Raw genomic sequence first — 19,519 nt, 5'->3', positions numbered from 1 at the left:
ATTGATGTGATCCAAAGAGCCTCTCTTCTGCTCAACAAGGGAACTTTTTTCATTTTTTCATTTTTTCATTTTTTCTCCATGGCTGTGGCAGTCAGACTCGGTGGCAAAGGCTGCTAGCGAATGAGTAGCCGTTAGGAACGCCGATCGAGTGGAAATAGCAAAATTATTGGTTTCCTCTATAATGTGAAAGGGGGCTTTTAACTTATCCTAAGCGCATCTCTCTGCACATTCTGTACCATCATCCATCCCAGGCTTAGATTTTCCATCTAAAAGACTGGCATTTCAAGTTAGGTCTCACAAAAATCCAGGATACCACCAGACCTCTCCTTGGGTCCCTGGATAACATGGGAACCTGCAAACAGATTTGATTTATGTCGATTATAACACCAGACCCTGCTCTTGTCATGAACCAACAATTCAGATCCTGGACCAGAAAAAAAAAAAAAATGGAGAAGGCTTTAAAGCCTAAAATGACTTCACGCTAACTAGAAACTCCACCTACCAAAGCATCCTTATGAAATCTAAGTAAAAACTTGACTTTGATCGTCACAACAGAAAGTAGCCTTTAGACTATTCCCCACTTGCACATGCTTCCCTGCGTGTACGCACTCCGGTGTGAGCTGCTCAGTTTGTATTCAGGGACATTAGCTGGTGAAGACTGGGGCGGGGAAGTGTTTGGGCAAATCCTTGCAAACGGAGCCTACAGGCAGACAACAACAACATGCCTCCTGAAGGCTCCATGGGGCTGTAATGGCATCCAAGCTCCACCGTAACTCATATCCCATCTGAAACGTCTCTCACCTGCGCACATGCTCTCCGGACAGGAGATGTGCAGCCAACTCCCGCCTACTTTTCGACTTTGTGAATTTCAGCTAATTAATAACGATGGGTGACTCTTTGTGAAGTTCTCTGCTAGGTGTTGCTGGAGATCTGGGAAATTTCATGGCCCTTGTGGTTAAGTCCTTTCTATTTGGGGAGCAGGAAAGAAAAAAAAAGAGGTAAAAAATGTTAAATAGCCTAACAATAAAATCTGGGTTTATACCATGGCGTGAAAGGTGCCCTGTGGATGTGTATGACAGCTTGGCAAATAAGCCACAGCGAGTAACGGTTCTCCCTTCAAATATTATAGGATTTGTGTGTCTCTCTCTGTTGCGAGGTGTGATGTATTATAAATAACATTATACATGTTATAAAGGTAATAATAAACAAAGTATTTGAGTTTGTGGGTTATTCACATTTTCATAAATATATCGATTCAAGGTCATCTTTGTAAAGATGCTGCTCTATTCACTTATATTCCGATATGATGGCTTGAGAGACGGCAGGGGACAAGGGAGAGCCTGGGTGCACATGGAAACCTGGCCACCGCCCTCGCTGGGCAGTTTAGCGTGGCGCAACCCCCCGCCCCCCCAGACTACTCTCCAGCCCTGCTCATCCTGCTCTGTTTTCACCTGTGTCTCTTACAATCTTCTAACATACAATAGAGCCTCCCTGTTTATTAAGTTCAGTTTTCATTGCCTCTCGCTTTGCCTGCTAGAACGCAAGCACCCAGAAGCCAGGTATTTGGTTTGACTTGGTTTGTATTGTTTACTGGTGTATCCCAAAGCCCCTGAAAGACCGTCTGGTGCACAGGAAGCGCCCAGGAAATGGGTGCCAGTGCAGCACTTGGGTGGTTCCCACAGTTGAGCGTCCGACTCTTGGTTTCAGCTCAGATAGTGATCTCAGGGTCGTGAGATTGAGCCCCCTGTCCAAGCCTATGTCAAGCCTCTCCTAGAGTCCTGAGTCAGGCCCCTTGGTGGGTTCTGAGCTCGGAGTCTGCTTGCCATTCTCTCTCACTCCCCCGCCCCCTCCCAATGCTTGCTTGTACTCTCTGATAAATAAATGAATAAATAAATAAATATATATTTTTAAATGGATGCTATTAGCAATGCCCACAATAGCCAAATTGTGGAAGGAGCCCAGATGTCCTTCAACTGATGAATGGATAAAGAAGATGTGGTCCATATAGACAATGGAATGTCACTCAGCCATGAGAAAGGATGGATACCCACCATTTGCTCCGACATGGATGGAACTGGATAGGATTAATGCTGAGTGCAATAAGTCAAGCAGACAAGGACAATTATCACAGGGTATCACTCATATGTGGAACATAAGGAATAACGTGGAGGACCACAGGGGAGGGGAGGGAAACTGAATGGGAAGAAATCAGAGAGGGAGACAAACCATAGAGACTCTGGACTCCGGGAACCAAACGGTTACAGCGGGGGCGGGGGGGGGGGATGGGGTAGCTGGGTGATGGGTATTAAGCAGGGCACATGTGGTGAGCCTTGGATTTTATACGCAACTTATGCATCATTGAACACTACCTCAAAAACTAATGATGTACTACATGTTGGCTAATTGAACATAATTAAGTAAATAAATAAACAAATAAACTTTTTTTAAATGGGTGCTATTTTCTCTACTCCACACATTTAGGGATGCTTGTTGGCATGAAAGTCTCTGGGATCTTTTTCCATGCAGTCAAAAGCCTGAGAACCACTAGCAGAGGCAATAATGCTATGAATTCACAGGAGCTCAGAAACATTTGTTCTGTTAAAACAGCTTAATATGAAGTGAGCCACAGACTTACTCAGAGCCTTATGGTATGCAAAGTTTAGTTTTTACATCGTTGAGAATATTTGCTCTTTCTTCTGCCATTTTCTATCACATGCTGATATTACAGCATTCTGAAATTTCCACGGCATCTACTCATCGTCTACTTGTCTGTTTCTCCTCTAGAATATAAGCTCCATGAGGGTCAAGAGCTTGTCTGCCCCGGCACCCGCAACAGGCCCCGCTCGCCGGTAGCCAGAAGGCTCTTGGCTCTTGGTTCTTCTCCCACATCACACAAACCCTGGGAGAACAACGTTACTGTGAGGTTTCTAATAATTCAGCAGATTTTTAATTTTTGAAAGGAAAGAACAGTGGTTCGTACCATGTAATGGGGACTCATGTCCTTTCCTACTTTTGTTTTTGTTTTAAAAAGATGTTCAAGGTCCTGTCCTCGAAGCATTCGCTGACTATCGTCGGTGTATATGCCCAACCGTGAAGAGTGAGCCCAACGACAATAAGGAAAGAAACGACATCAAAGATATGCAGGCTGAGAAGCAGACACTGCTGAGGAGTGGCCCTCCAGGGCACCGCTGCCTGCAAGGGAGAAGCTGCGACTGACGCATCCTGAGCCTCGGAAGAGTCACGAGTGAGAGGGGAAAGCGGGTCTTGTTGACAAGTGAGAGGGGCGGGCAGTGAGAAAGGAGCAGAGCCGAACATATTTTTTAATGAAGTGTTAAGTAGATCACCAAGACTGGTGGATAATGACTGCGATGAGAAGTCAGCCCGGGTGTGAACAAAAAAAAAAAAAAAAAGGCAAAATTAAGTGACACTTAAATCACAGGAGGATGTGAGACCTGACAGCGTTTCTGGAAAGAATGGTCCATCCCCTGGAACACTCCGGTGACTTCCAGTAATCGAGGTGGGCAGCTCATTAGAATTACGTGTGAACAGATAGGTACCGTGGCAGAAAAGGCGAGGGAGCTGAGAAAACAGCAAGAGCCATAGAATTCCTATTCCTATCGTCAAAAAAATAAATAAATGAGAAAAAAAAATTCAGGACTAGGAGGTATTTGAGGAGGTGTACCTAAAAAAATCCCCATTGGAAGATGGAGTGGCTCCTGGGGAAATAACGGAGCCCTAAAACCAGCCACGGGAGCGATGAGTCACGCCAGAGAAGAGGGCTATTTAAAATTGGATATGTGGGCATGAAATAACTTGGCTAACGGGGGGAATTTGATGAGGAGATGAGGAAATGGGGAGGATGAGATTTCAGTCGCTGCCTGCGTAGGGGAGGGCTAAATATAACCTTGTCACGTCCGTCTCCTCGAGGGAGCTGCTTGGCATCTGGCAGAGGCTTCCAGTATTGTTCTAAATGAAAGTGTTGAGGCAGGCTCCGATGATCTCCAGCAGGATGGTGAGTCTTGTGGCTGCATCGCAGGGAAGGGAATTCACACATATGTCAGGGCTGTCTTGTGCTCGGTCCTGCGCCTGACATTCTAACATGTATGAGCTCGTTTGCTTCTCACAACAAACCTGTCACGGGGAAGTCATTCTCACAACTTTGAGCTGAGGAAAACTGAGATCACACGGCTCTTCAGTCGCGAAGCCAGGAATTAAATCGGAGTTTGGGAATCTCCACAGCCAGCTGCCACCAAGCTGCCTCTTTCCTTCAAGGAAGTTGATAATGAAGTATCAGACGACTCCAGGGAAAATGTTAACTTGAGGAGGCAGATATTGTGTTGACTATCTGATTCAGATGGCGACCTTGGCTGATTTGACTGACCTTCCTTGGGCTCCAGTTCTGCTGAAGTTGGTTATTTTATGAGACCAACACCTATCTATATATAATAACAAAATAATCTTATTTAATAAATGGGGCCTACACCCTTAAAAAAATCCTTACAGTGTTTTACTAGGCAAGACAGAATTCCACAAATTTCCCTCCGAGGGCTGGGCTGAGAGTGGGGGGTGAGTCATTCATCCATTTCTCTATTAACAACCAGGTATGGAGAGCTTAATATGAACCAGGCACTTTGGTGGGCTCTTAGAATAAGCAAAATGGTCACACTTCCTGTCTCCACAGAACATATAACCTAGTGATTGATGCAAACCCGTAAAGGAATTTTACTGTTTTACTGAGCACAGTGGAGTGAGATAGACGTTGTTAAGGGAAAACCAGGGTCTTATGCAACACTGGAGCAAAACCGAACTCTGATGTAGTAATTTAGGGAAAGCTTCATCAGAGAAGGAGGAAATGTAGCTGTTCACTTTCTGGGCAGAAAAAAGAGCTTTTCTCCAAGTGGTAAAACACGAGAGGGACAAGGGCGCTCACGGAATGACCCACAGTCCTCAGGCACTGACCACACACCAGGGCAGGAAGCAGGTGAAGCTTGTTTCTCACTGGTCCCAATGCCAAAGGCTCGAACATTCCACGCCTGGGAGTGCCCTTGATCGACAGAGGCCACAAGCTGCCCCCGGCCATCTGGAGCCCTTGGCCGCAATCTTTTTTTCTGTGTGTTCTCTGACATTCTCAGGATCCTTTCGGTGAAGGTGAAGTTTACGTATAAAATCAGACTGCAAAGAGAAAATCGCCTGCTGTCAGAATGACTCTAGAAAACAACTTAGGAGGTCTCTATTTTAAAGAGCTCAAAGTCTAATACAGTCAATTTTTCCACCAGGAGTGGGAAACATAAGTGTTTCTAGGCAAGTCCTAGAGTTGGCTTGTGAGATTGGGACCATATTGTGTAGTGAACAGATCCTGTGCCTTTAAATACATTACTTTCTGAGAACTGTCTACACCCAGTGAGGCATCTGTATCATTAAGGCTGAAGGAATGGCAGATCCAAGTTCTCGGTGGCATACTCACCCATTAATGCTCTAACTTTTAGGCTGAAGGGCTAAAACATGGCTCCTGTATGATAAAGGCAGCCACCAGAATGTTCTCTTGCCTACCTGGGCACCCAGGCATTATGCAAATGATGAACGTAAAATCACCCCAGCCTGCACATGTTGTGAGTGTGTAAGTCAGTTTACCCTGCCTCCCTGATGGGGTCAGAGTGTGTCCAGCCTCAGGCGTGACGTTTACAACCGCACCGTGACTATAAGGAGCATCCGACGGCAGACGTCCAAGCATTTAGAAAATCGCTTCTGCATGCTTCTGTGATGGCCTGTTTTGGGAATGGGGATAAAATATTAACGAAACGTATTTCTTTCTCCTCCAGCTTAGTAGAAAGGCAATGACTGTGCAGGAAATTAGAATATAGTCGATGTGAGCACGGACGCTGTAGGAACACAGGGGCCGGCTCTCCGGCCAGGCCCAGAAGGGGGAGGCGGTGTTTCCCGAATGCAAGGAGCAGCACGTGCGCATCGCGTGTGCAGCCAAAGCTTCCCTTTGACAAGCCTGTCGACAACGAAGTGAACAGGAGACACCCTATGGGCCCTACATATCGACTCCAGGAAACATAAAACGGAGGTACAAGCCACAAAGACGAATCTGCACCTTTGATGAGAATTTGCAGAACAGCTTGGGAGCTAAAAGACAGACACAAAATGTACAACCGCCAGTGGAACAGTCCCTTGCCACGGTGACGTCATTGGTGACGTTTGCTTGAAACATCAAATACTTGGAGAGCCTTACCGAAGCCAGTAGGCTAAACGCATCTGCAGATCACTGACAACAGACGAGCGGGCACCTGCGTGGAACGCCTGCCCAAGACCGTCCGAACACTTGTGATTGGGGTTGGGTACCTGCAATGCTGCATCAGGAAAAAGCCCAGAGCGCTCTCTTCAGCCAGGTAACTAGTTAATGATCGGTAATTCTGTCACTGAATTTTCACGCATTTTCTAGAAAAAGACAAAACCAACCAAAAAACCAACAACGCACCACTGGAATTACTGGGAATTGCAGACAGCCAAACATGTTTTACAGACGAGCATCTTTTTCAGAACACACACAAAAAACCCATCTCTCGACCACCAGACCATACAAATGGGGTCTACCACCGCAGAGAAGAGGGCTGAGAATACAGATTCTCCATGTTTCCCTTTCTTGATTGCACTGCGATTGTGTGTGCTACTTCTGTGTGTCACTGTTCAGAGGCCCTGCTAGATGGATGGGCATTTTCACAACCATACTGATGTCTCTGGGAAGGCAAATGTATGCGAGGCTTCCTAATAGACACCAACTTTCTTCTATCCCCAACATTAGACACAAAAAAGGAAGAAAGAGATAATACAAAGAGAGGGACTCAAATGGTAGTAATTTCATTTTCTGTCTTCCAGGTTATTGAATCATTTCAGAAGATGTGTGTCCATAAAAACCTTATCAGAATCACGTGCTAGCCTGTGGCAAATATATCAATCCGTATTTGAACTTCCCATAGTCACATACTTGTTGAAAAACCCGGAATGTGCAATGGTCCTCATCATTTCACCAAGTCCTTTAATGACAAAGTGGTTGTCAGGGGCCCCAGATGCTTTGTTTTGTTTCGTCTTTTTTACACACCCACTAGCACTGTTTAATACATTATTGGCTGTATACATTTCTAAATGTTCCCTTCAAAATAGTAGAGGGAAATAAGTACTCCCATTTCATTCCATAGGAAGTTTTAGTCGATAGGAACCCATAAACTGTCATGAAACAAGGCATCCGTGACCTATGACAAAGACCTGCCTTTGAATCTTAGCTCATTGACTCGGGAAATTTACTTGCTTGGGAAAATTACTTAGCACCTCTGAACCTCAGGTCCCCAGCCTTTAAACAGAAAATAGTAGGTACTTAATCGGGTAGTTGTATTAATAAAGACATTATGTACAGAACATATTAATTAGCTGCTCTCCCAATTACTTGTTATAATACTAAAAAAGCAATTTTATCAACTTCCGATTTCACGGTTAGTGCTTTTTTTTTGAATGCGTAATTCAGGGGACAAAGTTTAGGCTGGGACCAGTAAAACCTGTATTTGAATCCTCAGGGTCCCATGAAGCACAAGAAAAGCCACTTTAACCTCGCTGAACCATGCTGTTTCCAATGGAAAATTTGAATATCAAGGTCTCCCTTCCGAGACTATTACAAAGATTGAATGAGGTCATTCTTCTCGGTACATGGTAGACATTCATCAAATAGTAACTTCAAGTATTCATATGACTACAAGAGCAGCAGCTGAAAAACAAGGAATCATCTTGACATCCGCCTCAGAGGAAGATAACATCACCTTGCACAGGAGTGGAAATCAGGGCTGTCTTATTTGCCAGCCATGCTGGTTGCTGATGGCCTGGTGTAGTCTATGAAAGGGACTCCAGTATTTACTAAGCCTCTGCATGCATGCAGTGGTGATAAATACAAGACCTGGAAAGCAGCATATCACGATCATTAAGGATATTTAAATATCCCCCAATATATGCAAAGAGCCACTGAACATAACCCCAAATATTCTATGGATATGACATATTTTAAGAACTAGAAATATAAAGCAAGTGCCTTTTATCAGGAGGGTAGTAATGGGATCCAGGAAAGCAATCACAACAATAAAAGGAAGGACCAAGCCTCTTATCCTCCTTCTTCTCTGAATCTGTTGTTTGGTACAGCATGTAGAGTATTAGAAACTCAGTAATTGTCCCAGGGTAGCACCATTCAAACATTTTAAGTTGACTTCTTTCCATTGGTTCTGAACAGTGGGGGGGGGGGGGGGGACTCCTACAGATGGTGTGAAGGGCAGACTCCTTGAGATAATGGAGGTTTATCAAGGGGGTGGGGGGGATTCTAAAACATCCTTGTGTGTTACCAATGTTTGCTTTTAAGGCAGGATGTGACGGGGCATTCATCTTAAGGGCCCATTCTTCAGAAACCAAAGGAACAGACCTGAGATTTGTTTAAAGTAATCAACGGGTTTTATTTCCTGGAACTGAAATAGTTCCGCTCTCAACTTCCAAAGCTACAGTCAACAATTTTTCATCAGAGCCCAAGGGAGAAGGGTAGGGGTGAAGGAGACAACAGAAGGGCACATGGAGAGGTTCAGGAAGAGGCTGGGGAGGGAGGGGGCACTCAGTTCCTTCTCTCTTCTCAGGAAGTTACATTTCAGGTCTGGTGACAATGCTGAGGAGGTCAGGGTACGGCGTCATGGATGGGAATTGGCACGGCCAAAGAACACCAAAGTCTTAACTATGAAAAGAAAGTCCTCAAACCCCAAACAGAAAGGGAACCTTCTAGTCCTTCTGTGGAGTCTGCAGTGGCAGAGCTGGCCGGCGGACAGAAGGCATGGCCGGGGTAGTTCTTCATTTGAGGGAAAAAAAAAAAAAACTTTTCATTAAAAATATTTCCCCAACTACATGCCTTTTCCTTTACGCCTGAGTGACATCTACGACTGCAGGGTGGCCTTGAGGCTGTGGGGAGAGGGAAAGGGGTGGCCAAGAGTCTCCCCAGAAATCCCATGAAACCCCAGAGACGGAAATGGGGACATCCAAAGAGCCGGGCCCAGCGAACCCTTCCCATCTCACGGACAACTGGGAAGTTCCCAAATTGATGACGAAAACCGACAAATCCCAGAAGGCCCAAACAGGACTCCGAAAGGAGGGGCCCTCGCCCTGAGTCGTCCCACTTTCGGTGAACGCGAGCAGCTGGGATACTCGGCATGGGAGGGGCGGAGAGAGTCCGGAAGGCGGCCGCCCGCCACCACCGCCGCGGTCGAGGATGGCCCCCTCCGGCCCCTGGAAGCCTCCCCAACCCCTGCTCGGTAGGTGCCCCCCACTTTCCCCTCCTACCCCCGCTTCCCACGCAGAGGTCCGGAGTGCCCGGGGCAGGGCGAGGGGGTGTCTGGAGGTGGGAACGGCCGGTCCAGGCCTCAACTGAAGCCTCGGGGAAGCAGTTCCAGGCAGGGAGGAGCGCGGCGGGCCCAGCTCGTCCCGGGCGGTAGAGGCCGGACTCAGATCTCGGGGGTGCGGGGGTACAGAGCCGGGGGCGGGTGGCCTGCCCCTCCGGGTCAACCCCCAGGGCCGGGCGGGCGCGGGGGAGCGGGTGGGGGTGGGGGAGGCGTCCCAGTTTGCAGGCCGTGACCAGTGTCCCCAGTCACAGCCAGGCCACGGCAGGAAAGGGGTGGGGGCTCTTCTTGAAACTGGTGACTACAGGCTGTCGCGCTCCCCGCCGTCCGGGGCCTGCGCCTCTCCCGGCTGCTCCGGGGCCTCCTCCGGGGGCGGCTGGGCCGCGGCGCGCTGCACGACGGGCGGCGCGGCCCCTTCCCCGACGGCCTCCTCCTGCTGCGGCTGCTGCTGCGGCTCCTCCTGCGGCGGCTGCGCCCCCGCTTCGGGCTCGGCCTCCCGGGGGCGTTTGGGGGAGCCCTCGGGCACCTCGCCCGCACCCCGCTTGGGCGGCGCCCGCTCGGCCTGCTCCTCGGCCGGCCCGTCGCCGCCCGGCTTCCCTGGCTGGTCGCTGCGGCCAGCCCTGTCGCCCGCGCTGGCCTCCGGCTGCGGCCCAGGCCGGTCCGCGCCGCGCTGCTCCGGCGCCAGCTGGTAGTCGGCGGCCCGCACGCTGGGGTTGTTCTCGATCTCCCACAGCCCCTCGCTGAAGCCCCGGCGCTTGTTGGGCTTGCCGAACTTCTCCTTGGACTCCTCGTACGGGAACAGGTGCTTGGGGCCCAGGAAGGCCGTCTCGTGGGTCCCGAAGAAGAACACCTGGTAGCGGTTGGGCTCGGCCATGTGCTCGACGCGGGCGGGCCAGTGGGCGTAGCCCTTCAGCTTGGCGAACACCAGGTCGCCGCTCTGGTACTTGCGCCGGCAGTAGCGCGACATGGCGGGGCTGCGGACCCGGCCTCGGCGGAGGCCCTGGCGACACCCGGAACGCGGGCGGGTGGCGGCCGCTGGGCTGGGCCGGGCGCGCGCCCCCCGCCCCGCCCCCCGCGTCCCCCGCGCCCCGAGCGCCCCCCGACGGGCGCGACGCTCGGCGCCCCGAGAGGGTTCTAGCGCGGAGACGGCATTATCTCCGAGGCCCCACTGCGGACGCCGCGGTTTCTAGAATGGCAGAGCCCCCCCGCTCGGAGATCCGGGGAGGCCCTCGGTCTCTGGGCCGTCGAGAGGGGCCCCGAGAGGGTAAGATGGGGCCGGGCGGGGGGAAACGCGGTGACCCCATGAGCACGGAGGGGGGGGGGGCACTAGGAACCGGCCAGAGCAAACTCGAGGTGGCCGTGCGGGCCCTGACCTCGCGGCGACAAACTGCTGTCGCCTTAGGAGCCGTTGATGGCCTGGCTGGGTCAGGGCTTTCACCATTTTCCTGATTTCTTTGAGGGCTGCCGCTGGAGCCTCCTCCGGGACTCGAGCCGAGTGGGGGGTCTGACAAAGGGACAGAATCAGGGACAGTGTTGGGATGTCCTGAGTGCACGTCTTCTGAATGGGTAGTATTTGGGGAGAAATGTTGATGGCCGCAGCATGACCCAGGGCGAACCAGGCATATCAGAATTTCCTGCTTTGCATGGGAAGGTTTGCACCGCGTGCTGGACGTGGACTTTATCCTTTCGGCGATTCTTAGGTATTGTAAACAGACTTCGTGGTTCTAACACAAAGAGTATATCAAACGCTCTCAGAATATTCCTACAATAAGGGAAACGTGGGCTGGTTGTGATTAACAACGAGGTAGAGGTCTGCTCAGGTCAGACAAGCTGTTGGTAACTAGGGCTTCCTGGGGGCTAGACTTAAAAAAAGCATGATCTCAGCTGAGAGACTCTTTTAGGAAGAGACGTTTCTCCAGATAGAAGACTATTCTAAACGGATACTTCTGGGAGTTTCCGTGTAACCGCTTTTGTTATAAGGCTTTCTACATCTTTTTTGAGTTCTGCGAGCTAGTGGTGAGCTTGCACTTTGAAACCCAGCCAGATTTCTCAAAATAGTACTCTTGGCTCTTGTGACAAAGACCTTTCAATATCAATCATCTGTTTAACTACACAGATGTTCCTTCCTAGTGTACCCAGCAGTGACCAGGGGAGAATGAGAACCATTAACCCGTCTCATTAAGCTCAGATTTGTTTCTGGTTTGCTGGGTTGGATCAGCCATTTGCCTCTGGATAGCGGAGACCCGCTTTGGGCAAAAGAGTTACCTTCTCCCAACAAGGCAAAACAGATACGATGCACTCTGATCATTCTAAACAAGCTCTTTTAGCTTTTCCGTCAAGTCATTTTCTCAACGTTTTTAGCACATTCAGCTAAAAGATGAATCTGACATGTTTCCTCGTTTCAACTTCATACGGAAAGCGCCAAAGAACTAGGAATGTTAAGTAGCTGTAGAAGAGAAAGAGAACATCCTGGACGGCTATGGAGCCTGTGGTAGGCAGGAATGTGAGTTTCTGTAAGCAGAGGTCTTGCCACACACACTCGCGCACCCTTTTTTCTGCCCCTGGCTATGCTAGACTAAAGCACAGACCATGGAGCAAAGTTGGTCGAGGAGGAAAAAGACTGGTTAATACTTCCAGAAAGGATGCTTAGTTATGCCGTGCCATCAGTGTGAAGGGAGGGCCAGACCTAAAAACCAACAGCGAAAGATGTGAGTGATGGTGGGCAAGCAGGCCCTCCAGGTGTGAGCCAAACATCAGAGATCATCGCCTGGTTGTTGACTCACAGCAGATACACAGGTAGACGTGTGGGTATTATTTGGACTGGGTATTTGAAGGATAGAGTCAGTTTTCAGACCAAAAACTGAAATGAAAAGGAAACAGAGGCAAAAAAAGAAAATCTAGTAGAGAAGCACCCAGATCTGCAAGGAATAAAAGTTCTCTTAGGCACAGACCAGCATTGTCCTATCTTCACCTCTCGTGGTGTGGTCCTATAAGGCCGGCACAGAAGATGTTTCTGTTTGAGGACATTAAAATATAATTTCAGAGGTAAGTGACGGGAGACTTCATTAAGGAGAAACCCAAGCTAGTCTGCAAATGCTAAATCCTGTGTTCTTTGCATAAAAACAAAGGAATTCCAGGAGAACTCTATGGGAGGGCAGTTGTTAGGACTGGGAAGGGTAGTGGGAGACACACAATAGAAAGAATTTCTGTGTCCCTCCCTTACTTGTTTACCGGTCTCATAAGGCTGGCAGTAGATATCTTGGTTCTGAGCCTCTGCTATGTGATCTGAAAGTGTTTAAAGAAATACCTTGAATTTCTCTCAGGATTGTTAAAAATATTAATGAGATGATGGATATGAAAGTCCAGACCTTGGGTGTGAGGGTCATTGCTAACAACGTGTGAAGGAGGGTTTCATTTTGGATAGGAATTAGGCTATGATTACTATTATTATGCTATTATTATTATTAGACTAAGAATAAAGAGCTATGGAAAGGCGTGGATTCACAAGTAAGAGCACTAAAGAATGAGGAGAGAGTCTCTGCCAGCTCAAGTTCCTGTGACACCAGCAATTTCATACCCAGCACAATTTCTGCACGAGACCACATAAGAGATTTTGCTGGGTGGGAATACTATTTTTAAAGCAGTATTCCTCGGTGGAACTGATTCCGATAACCTGCTTAGGTGTGGATTGGGCTGTTGTACAAAATACTCCTGAGCAACAGCAATTATCAGTTTTTAGGAACTGGAGCTCCACGAGCTCAGCTGTTTCTAATAGATCAAGATCTGTTAAAAACCAGTGTGCCAAGAACACCTGCTTGTCAAAAGGCCCGAATTTCAGCAGAGGCGTACCTCTCAGAACCCCTTAGAGTTTAAAACGTGTAACACTTCTCAGTTTCCTTCTCTGGAAGACTCATGATAGTGTTTAAAAGGCTGCTTGGCAACAATTACGAGACGCAGGCGATAAAACAATATAATTATACTAGAGAGACAATAGACACCTAATTGATGTTTTCTTGTTTAATTAGTTTAAAATTCAATTAGTCTGATGTACACTATGATATAAAATAAATGCGACTGCTCTCTCTGTGCTCTTGTCTTCGTTAAAAATACTAGCCTCCTCTGGGTCTGTACGACAGAAGTGTTTATACACAGTTGGGATGTGGGGTTATGGCTTTTCTTTTTAAAATGTTCTAGCAGGCACAGTTATACAGAAGAAAAATGCCCCTCTCTGACCGTGGGTAGAAAATCCCCCCGCTGTCCTTTCTGAAAGCCGCAGGAGATGATGCCCATTTTTCTATATTTTGCCACCTTTGCATTTTATCCATGTGCATTTAGCCTCACCCTTAAAGCCTCAGAGACTTCTGAAATCCAAGGGATCCGCTGGGGGTAGGAGCAACTGTATCAGTGGGGATGTCCCGGAGCTAAAGGATAATGTATGGCAAGTTTCCAAGGAGCTGTGTCCTTATCAACTTGAATCATGAGTCAACTCTGTACCTAAGCTTGATGATGGCATTTGGGGAGGGGAGACAGAAGGTACAGACTGCCCCAGTGATGTACGTGGGCTAGCAACTTGGGCCTCCTTGACCAGTCACAAATGTTACAGGGCACATAGATCACAATTGTTTGCAAAACCGCTGTTTTTGTGACCATGGAAAGAAGAATGCCACTCGAAAATTAATACAAGTGGATGGTTACAGATAATTATATTTTATTATCCTGATGTGTTGGGAGCTTAGAGGTTTTACACGTTACTCTGGGGAAAAAATTAAGAAGGATATGTTTTAATAACATGGATATTTTTCTGATTTGAATCTTGCATGATATTTATTCAGACTATCACATGACAATGTATGGGTTATTTTTTTTTTTAATCTATGTAATTAGCAAAGTGTAAGCAGAGAACTTACCAGTGCTGGTGAATATTCACTACTTGAGGATTAGATGAATAAGATGGTCTATTTACAGAAAAATTATGTAATTAGATGGCCATATTCTATGTCCTTAAGATTTTAAAAGTATAATTTAATGACTTTGAAAATGCTTAAAATATGAAGTTGAGTGAAAAGAAAGACCATATATAAGGCAGGCAATTTATCAGCCTATGTGAAACCTAGTTCCTTAAATCTAAAATGTGTATAAACTTAGGGCCCATTTGAGAGAAAAGCTGTTTCAAATGAACAAAAAGTGTGTGTCAAATAGGTTGCCTGGCATCTATTAACGTTCAATTACTATTAGTCATTAATATTAATATAGGGAGTACTAGAGGCACCTGGGTGGCTCAGCTGTTAAGCATCTGCCTTCGACTCAGGTCATGATTCTGGAGTCCTGGGATCAAGCCCCACATTGGGCTCTCTCCTTGGTGGGAAGCCTACTTCTCCCTCTCCCTCTGCCCCTGCTGTGTTCCCTCTTTTGCTATGTCTCTCTCTGTCAAATAAATTAAAAAAAAAAATAGGGAATACTACTCTTTTGTTAAAGTCTGAATCTTTTTATTTTTACATTACATGATACCTTTGGGAGGGGTTACTGTTGTTTCTCCTGCCCACAAATTTTTTTCTGGCTCTAAATTTAGCTTGACACTTTGCCAGTGCTCTTTTAATTTTAATATAGTTACATATATTTTTCTTGTTTTTTTGGAGGGGACATGTTCTTCATGGCGTAAAAACACATTTTTGAAAGATCCAAGGTCAACGAGTTCACGGCTATGAGCACCTATGGGTCTGGACTTTGCGATTTCAATCTTGCCCTTGTCATTACATGAACGTGTCATGCAAATGGTTAAAATAACTAAAGCTTTCAGGAAAGCCTTGCTAAAGTTTTTGATGTTACAAACTGTCTTCACCTCCGTGACCTCCGACTCTACCTTAGTCTCGCGGCTTTCAGAATAATTACCAAAATACAAATTTGGGGGAATAAGTAATTTATACTGTTTTCATTTAAGGAAATTATCAGTAATGTGTGTGACAAGAAAAAGGGAATTTTTCAACCCAGATGTCTAATTTTGAATTAATGGAAATGGCACCTGAAGATAGACAATAATTTTGATTGCGTTTTTCATAATTTTTTTTTAAAGATTTTATTTATTTATTTGACAGACAGAGATCACAGGTAGGCAGAGAAGCAGGCAGAGAGAGAGGAGGAAGCAGGCTCCCCACTCAGCAGAGAGCCCGACGCGGGGCTCGATCCCAGGACTCTGGGATCATGACCTGAGCCGAAGGCAGAGGCTTTAACGCACTGAGCCACCCAGGTGCCCCTCATAATTTCTTTTAAGTAGGCTCCACGCCCTGCACAGGGCCCGATGGTGGGGCTTGAGTTTACGACCCTGAAATCCAGACCTGAGCTGAAATCAAGAGTTGGTCAATCAACCAACTGAGCCACCCAGACGCCCTGAGTTTTTCATATTTCATTATTATAAAATGCCTTATAGTTTTCATTTAGTTTTGGATTAGAGATCCCTCTACTGAGTTGGTATTTATCTTTCTCATCAAAGGATTATTGGAGCTGAATGGCTTTGTCTTTTTAAACACTGTGAAAGAAATAGTTCGCCTTCAGAACAGTTGAGGTTTTTCTAAATGAGGGAACATGTGTATTATTTATTGAAATCTGTAAGTCCTCTAGGGAGTTTAGAGATTTCATAGAAATTCACAAGATCATAAAGCATGGACTAGAGAGCAAGTAAAAAATCAGGGCATAGAAATTCAGCATAACTTTCCTGAACCAGCATCTGAGATCAGCAAAACCTTCAACAAGCACTGCTTCTTGTCCTTAATAGAGTTCGTTCATTGTTTAGATGGAGTTGGTGAGGAAAACACGCTTTCAGATGTCTCAGAAAAAGGCTCCTGATGAAACAAACAACGTTACCCCTTTTCTCTGTGGCACCTCTTCATAGCAGACCGAGTATTTTGGATACATGTAAAATTGAAATATATACGTAAGACACTTAGGGTACAGTCTTACCACCTTTGCTTTTCAAAATCAGACATAACAAAAGCCCATACTCTATTCCTGATTGTCAAAATATAGCCGCAATGAGAATAGATTCATAAGTAAAATTGCAAGAGAACTGCGAGTGTTTCCTGAGCACGTCGCTGCCAAACACTGAGAGATGATAGACACACTTTCTCTTTCCCAATTCATTGTTAAAGCTCTTTACTGCATGGCCTTACTCCTTTTTCTTTTTTTAGTTTTCTTTTCTTTTTTTTTCTGCCTGCCCACTTACTCATCATGAGCACAGTCATTCAAAAAATACAACCGAAAAAAAAAAAAATACAACCGATAGGCCTCCAGAAAAGTTGGTTGACAGAAAAAGAAAAGGATGAAGCAAATACTAAGAAATGTCACGGATAAGTGCTTAGAAGGATCACAAAAGCGCAGTGGGGAAACTAGCCGTCCTTAGCGGAGTTACGGTGCCCGAGGGTTTTTTGGTAACAATTTGAGTTCTGTTTACAAGAATCCTTACATTAAAAATAGTGAGTCAGGGGGTCTGGCTGGCCCATTCGGAAGAGTGTGTGACTCCTGATCTCTGGTCATGAGTTGGAGACCCGTGTGGGTGTAGAGATGACTTAAATAAGTGAAATTTTAAAAAAGAGTCAATGTGTATCTATCTGCCTTTGATGACAGCGTTTGGAGAGGGAGAAATGAAGTTATAGATTTAATCTTGGGAGTCATTGAGTGTCAGTTCTTACAACCATAAAGAGAAAAATAAGTATGCTGGGAAGCTATGATAGGCAGATACATATAAAGGTAAAATGATAGCTACACATCAAGTAATGTTAGTGTAGACATGGTATCTCTCCAACATAAAGTATTACAGGTAGAATGCTTACTTCTCTTTAAAATGGCCATCCAGCAGCTGGGTGGCTCAGTTGGTTAAGCTACAGCCTTAGCCTCAGGTCATGATCCCGGAGTCCCGGGATCGAGTCCCACATCAGGCTCCCAGCTCCATGGGGAGTCTGCTTCTCCCTCTGACCTTCTCCCCTCTTGTGCGCTCGCTCTCTCTCTCTCTCAAAAAAATAAAATAATTAAAAAAAAAATTGTAAAATGCCCATCCTTGGGGCACCTGCATGGTTCAGTTAAGTGACTCTTGACTTCAGCTCAGGTCATGATCTCAGGGTGGTGAGATCAAGCCTCACCATCGGGCTCTGTGCAGGGCGTGGAGGCTGCTTAAGATCCTCTCTCCCTCCTCCTGTGCCCCTCCCCACCTGCCTCTCTCAAAAACTAAATAAATAACTGCCAGCTTTTCTTTTTTCTCAGAATATTTATAACCAGAAATTGCAACCACATAAGAGCATTTTGAACATTTTCTTTTCATTATTTTTTAAAAATACTTTATTTATTTATTTGACAGAACACAAGGTGAGCAGCAGAGGGAAAAGCAGACTCCCCAGCAAGCAGGGAGACCCACATGGGCTCAGTCCCAGAATCCTGAGGTCATGACCTGCACTGAAGGCAGACGCTTAACCCATTGAGCCACCCAGGCACCCTTCTCTTAAAAATTTCAAAGGACGTATATTCTGAGACTTTTACCAGCTGCCATATTCTTTCATGATGGCTGACCACAATTTTTTCTCTTGTAGTAATAGCAAAGTCAGTAAAATTTTCATTGGGCAGATCAATCCAAAATGTTTAAATTAGTGAATTAACCATTTAATATTAATAATTTTAATAATGCTTTCATTATTAACTTGGAATAGTTAATTGAGTTTTGTCTTTTGCTAATTTTAGCTGCCTCGCACATTTCAAATATACCTGAGAAAAAAATGAAAGAATGAAAACATGCAGGTTTTCTATATCATGAAAGACTACTTTGGGTTCGTTCAGGTTTCCGTTTTTTTTTCTTCTGTTTGCTTTGCAGGACCCCTATGACTTGACGGCAAGTTTTTAAACTGCTTATGTAGAAAACAACCAGAAGTGAAATCTGGAATGTAATGCATCTTTTAGGAAACCAGCTCAGGGCCTGCAATGTCTGAGCACTTACTGTATACCCAGGAGAGGCCCAGTGGTGTGGGAAAGATAACATGAGTATGGACTGTTTTAACTAATGGTTATACTAGGTGATCTATCCATTCTCTGATACATTTTGAGATATTATCTGTGATCTGTGTGATCTGTTTTGTGATTGATAGAATATTTTATATATCCATTATCAACATGCATAAGTCAGCTTATTAACTGTTTATTCAGTGTTTCCATCCTCTTGCTAATATTGTTTCATCTACTTATGATAAAAATACATTAAGATTTTCCATGGTATTTCTAGATTTATCAATTTCCTTTAAATTAGGTTTGTACACTTTGAGACACTATTCTTAACTACATGCATGTTCCTTATTTTTATATTGTTTGGCTTCTATTAGAACCTTCATTTTATCACAATGATACTGCCCTAGTGAAGACTTTTGGTTGAAATTCCACTTTGGTAATTAGCATGCTGCTGCAGCTTTTTTTTTTCTTTTTTCCTTTTAGATTTTATTTATTTATTTGAGAGGAAGCATGAGCAGCAGGAGGGGCAGAGGGAGAAGCAGACTCCCCACTGAGCAGTGAGCCTCATGTGGGACTCGATCCCAGGACCCTGAGATCATGACCTTAGCTGAAGGCAGACGCTTAACCCACTGAGCCACCCAGGCACCCCTGAAGCAGCTTTTTTTGATTAGCAGGTGAGTGGTATAGTTTTTTAATTTTAACTTTTGTATGCCCTTTCATTTAATGATACCCTTGAAACCAATCTCTGCATAGATTGCATTCTGTCTAAAATTTTATTTAGTGAATTTAATCTTTTTAACATTTTGTGATAAATTCTGTATCTACCAACTCAGTTTTTGTATTTGATTTACCGTCCCTCCGTTTTTGTTTTTTTCTTTATCTCCCTGTTTTTCTACTTTCCTGTGGACTAATAGATGTACTATCTAATCATCATATTATCACCATCACTATTACCAGTCTCCCTTTACCTAGTTCCCTTCCCTGGCCTGGTAACTCTCTTCCTTCAGAAATTACCACTGAACGTACGTAACTCTGTAAATTTTCCTACCAAATCTGAAGACTTTAACATGTTGAATTTTGTAATGATCTGAAATTTTACATCTTTAAATTTTCATTTTATTTATTTA

At 45.5% G+C, this 19,519-nt stretch overlaps 1 protein-coding gene across 1 annotated transcript; it reads right to left on the bottom strand.

The window, feature by feature from the left end:
• Window positions 1–9,624: 9,624 nt before the first annotated feature.
• On the bottom strand, window positions 9,625–10,380 carry HDGFL1 (HDGF like 1). Its single transcript, XM_046006842.1, has one exon. It carries the CDS (start codon window positions 10,378–10,380, stop codon window positions 9,715–9,717), a length of 666 nt encoding a protein of 221 aa, XP_045862798.1. The 3' UTR covers window positions 9,625–9,714.
• Between the last annotated feature and the right edge of the window lie 9,139 nt (window positions 10,381–19,519).

The sequence above is a fragment of the Meles meles genome, chromosome 5 (genome assembly GCF_922984935.1).
Source record: "Meles meles chromosome 5, mMelMel3.1 paternal haplotype, whole genome shotgun sequence".
Classification (NCBI taxonomy): domain Eukaryota; kingdom Metazoa; phylum Chordata; class Mammalia; order Carnivora; family Mustelidae; genus Meles; species Meles meles.
The sequence above is the reverse complement of the archived record's forward strand: the minus strand, read 5'-3'. Positions and strand labels throughout refer to the sequence as shown.

Coding starts and splice junctions, on each gene's coding strand:
- HDGFL1 (XM_046006842.1), bottom strand. CDS start 10,380: ATGTCGCGCTACTGCCGGCGCAAGTACCAGAGCGGCGACCTGGTGTTC.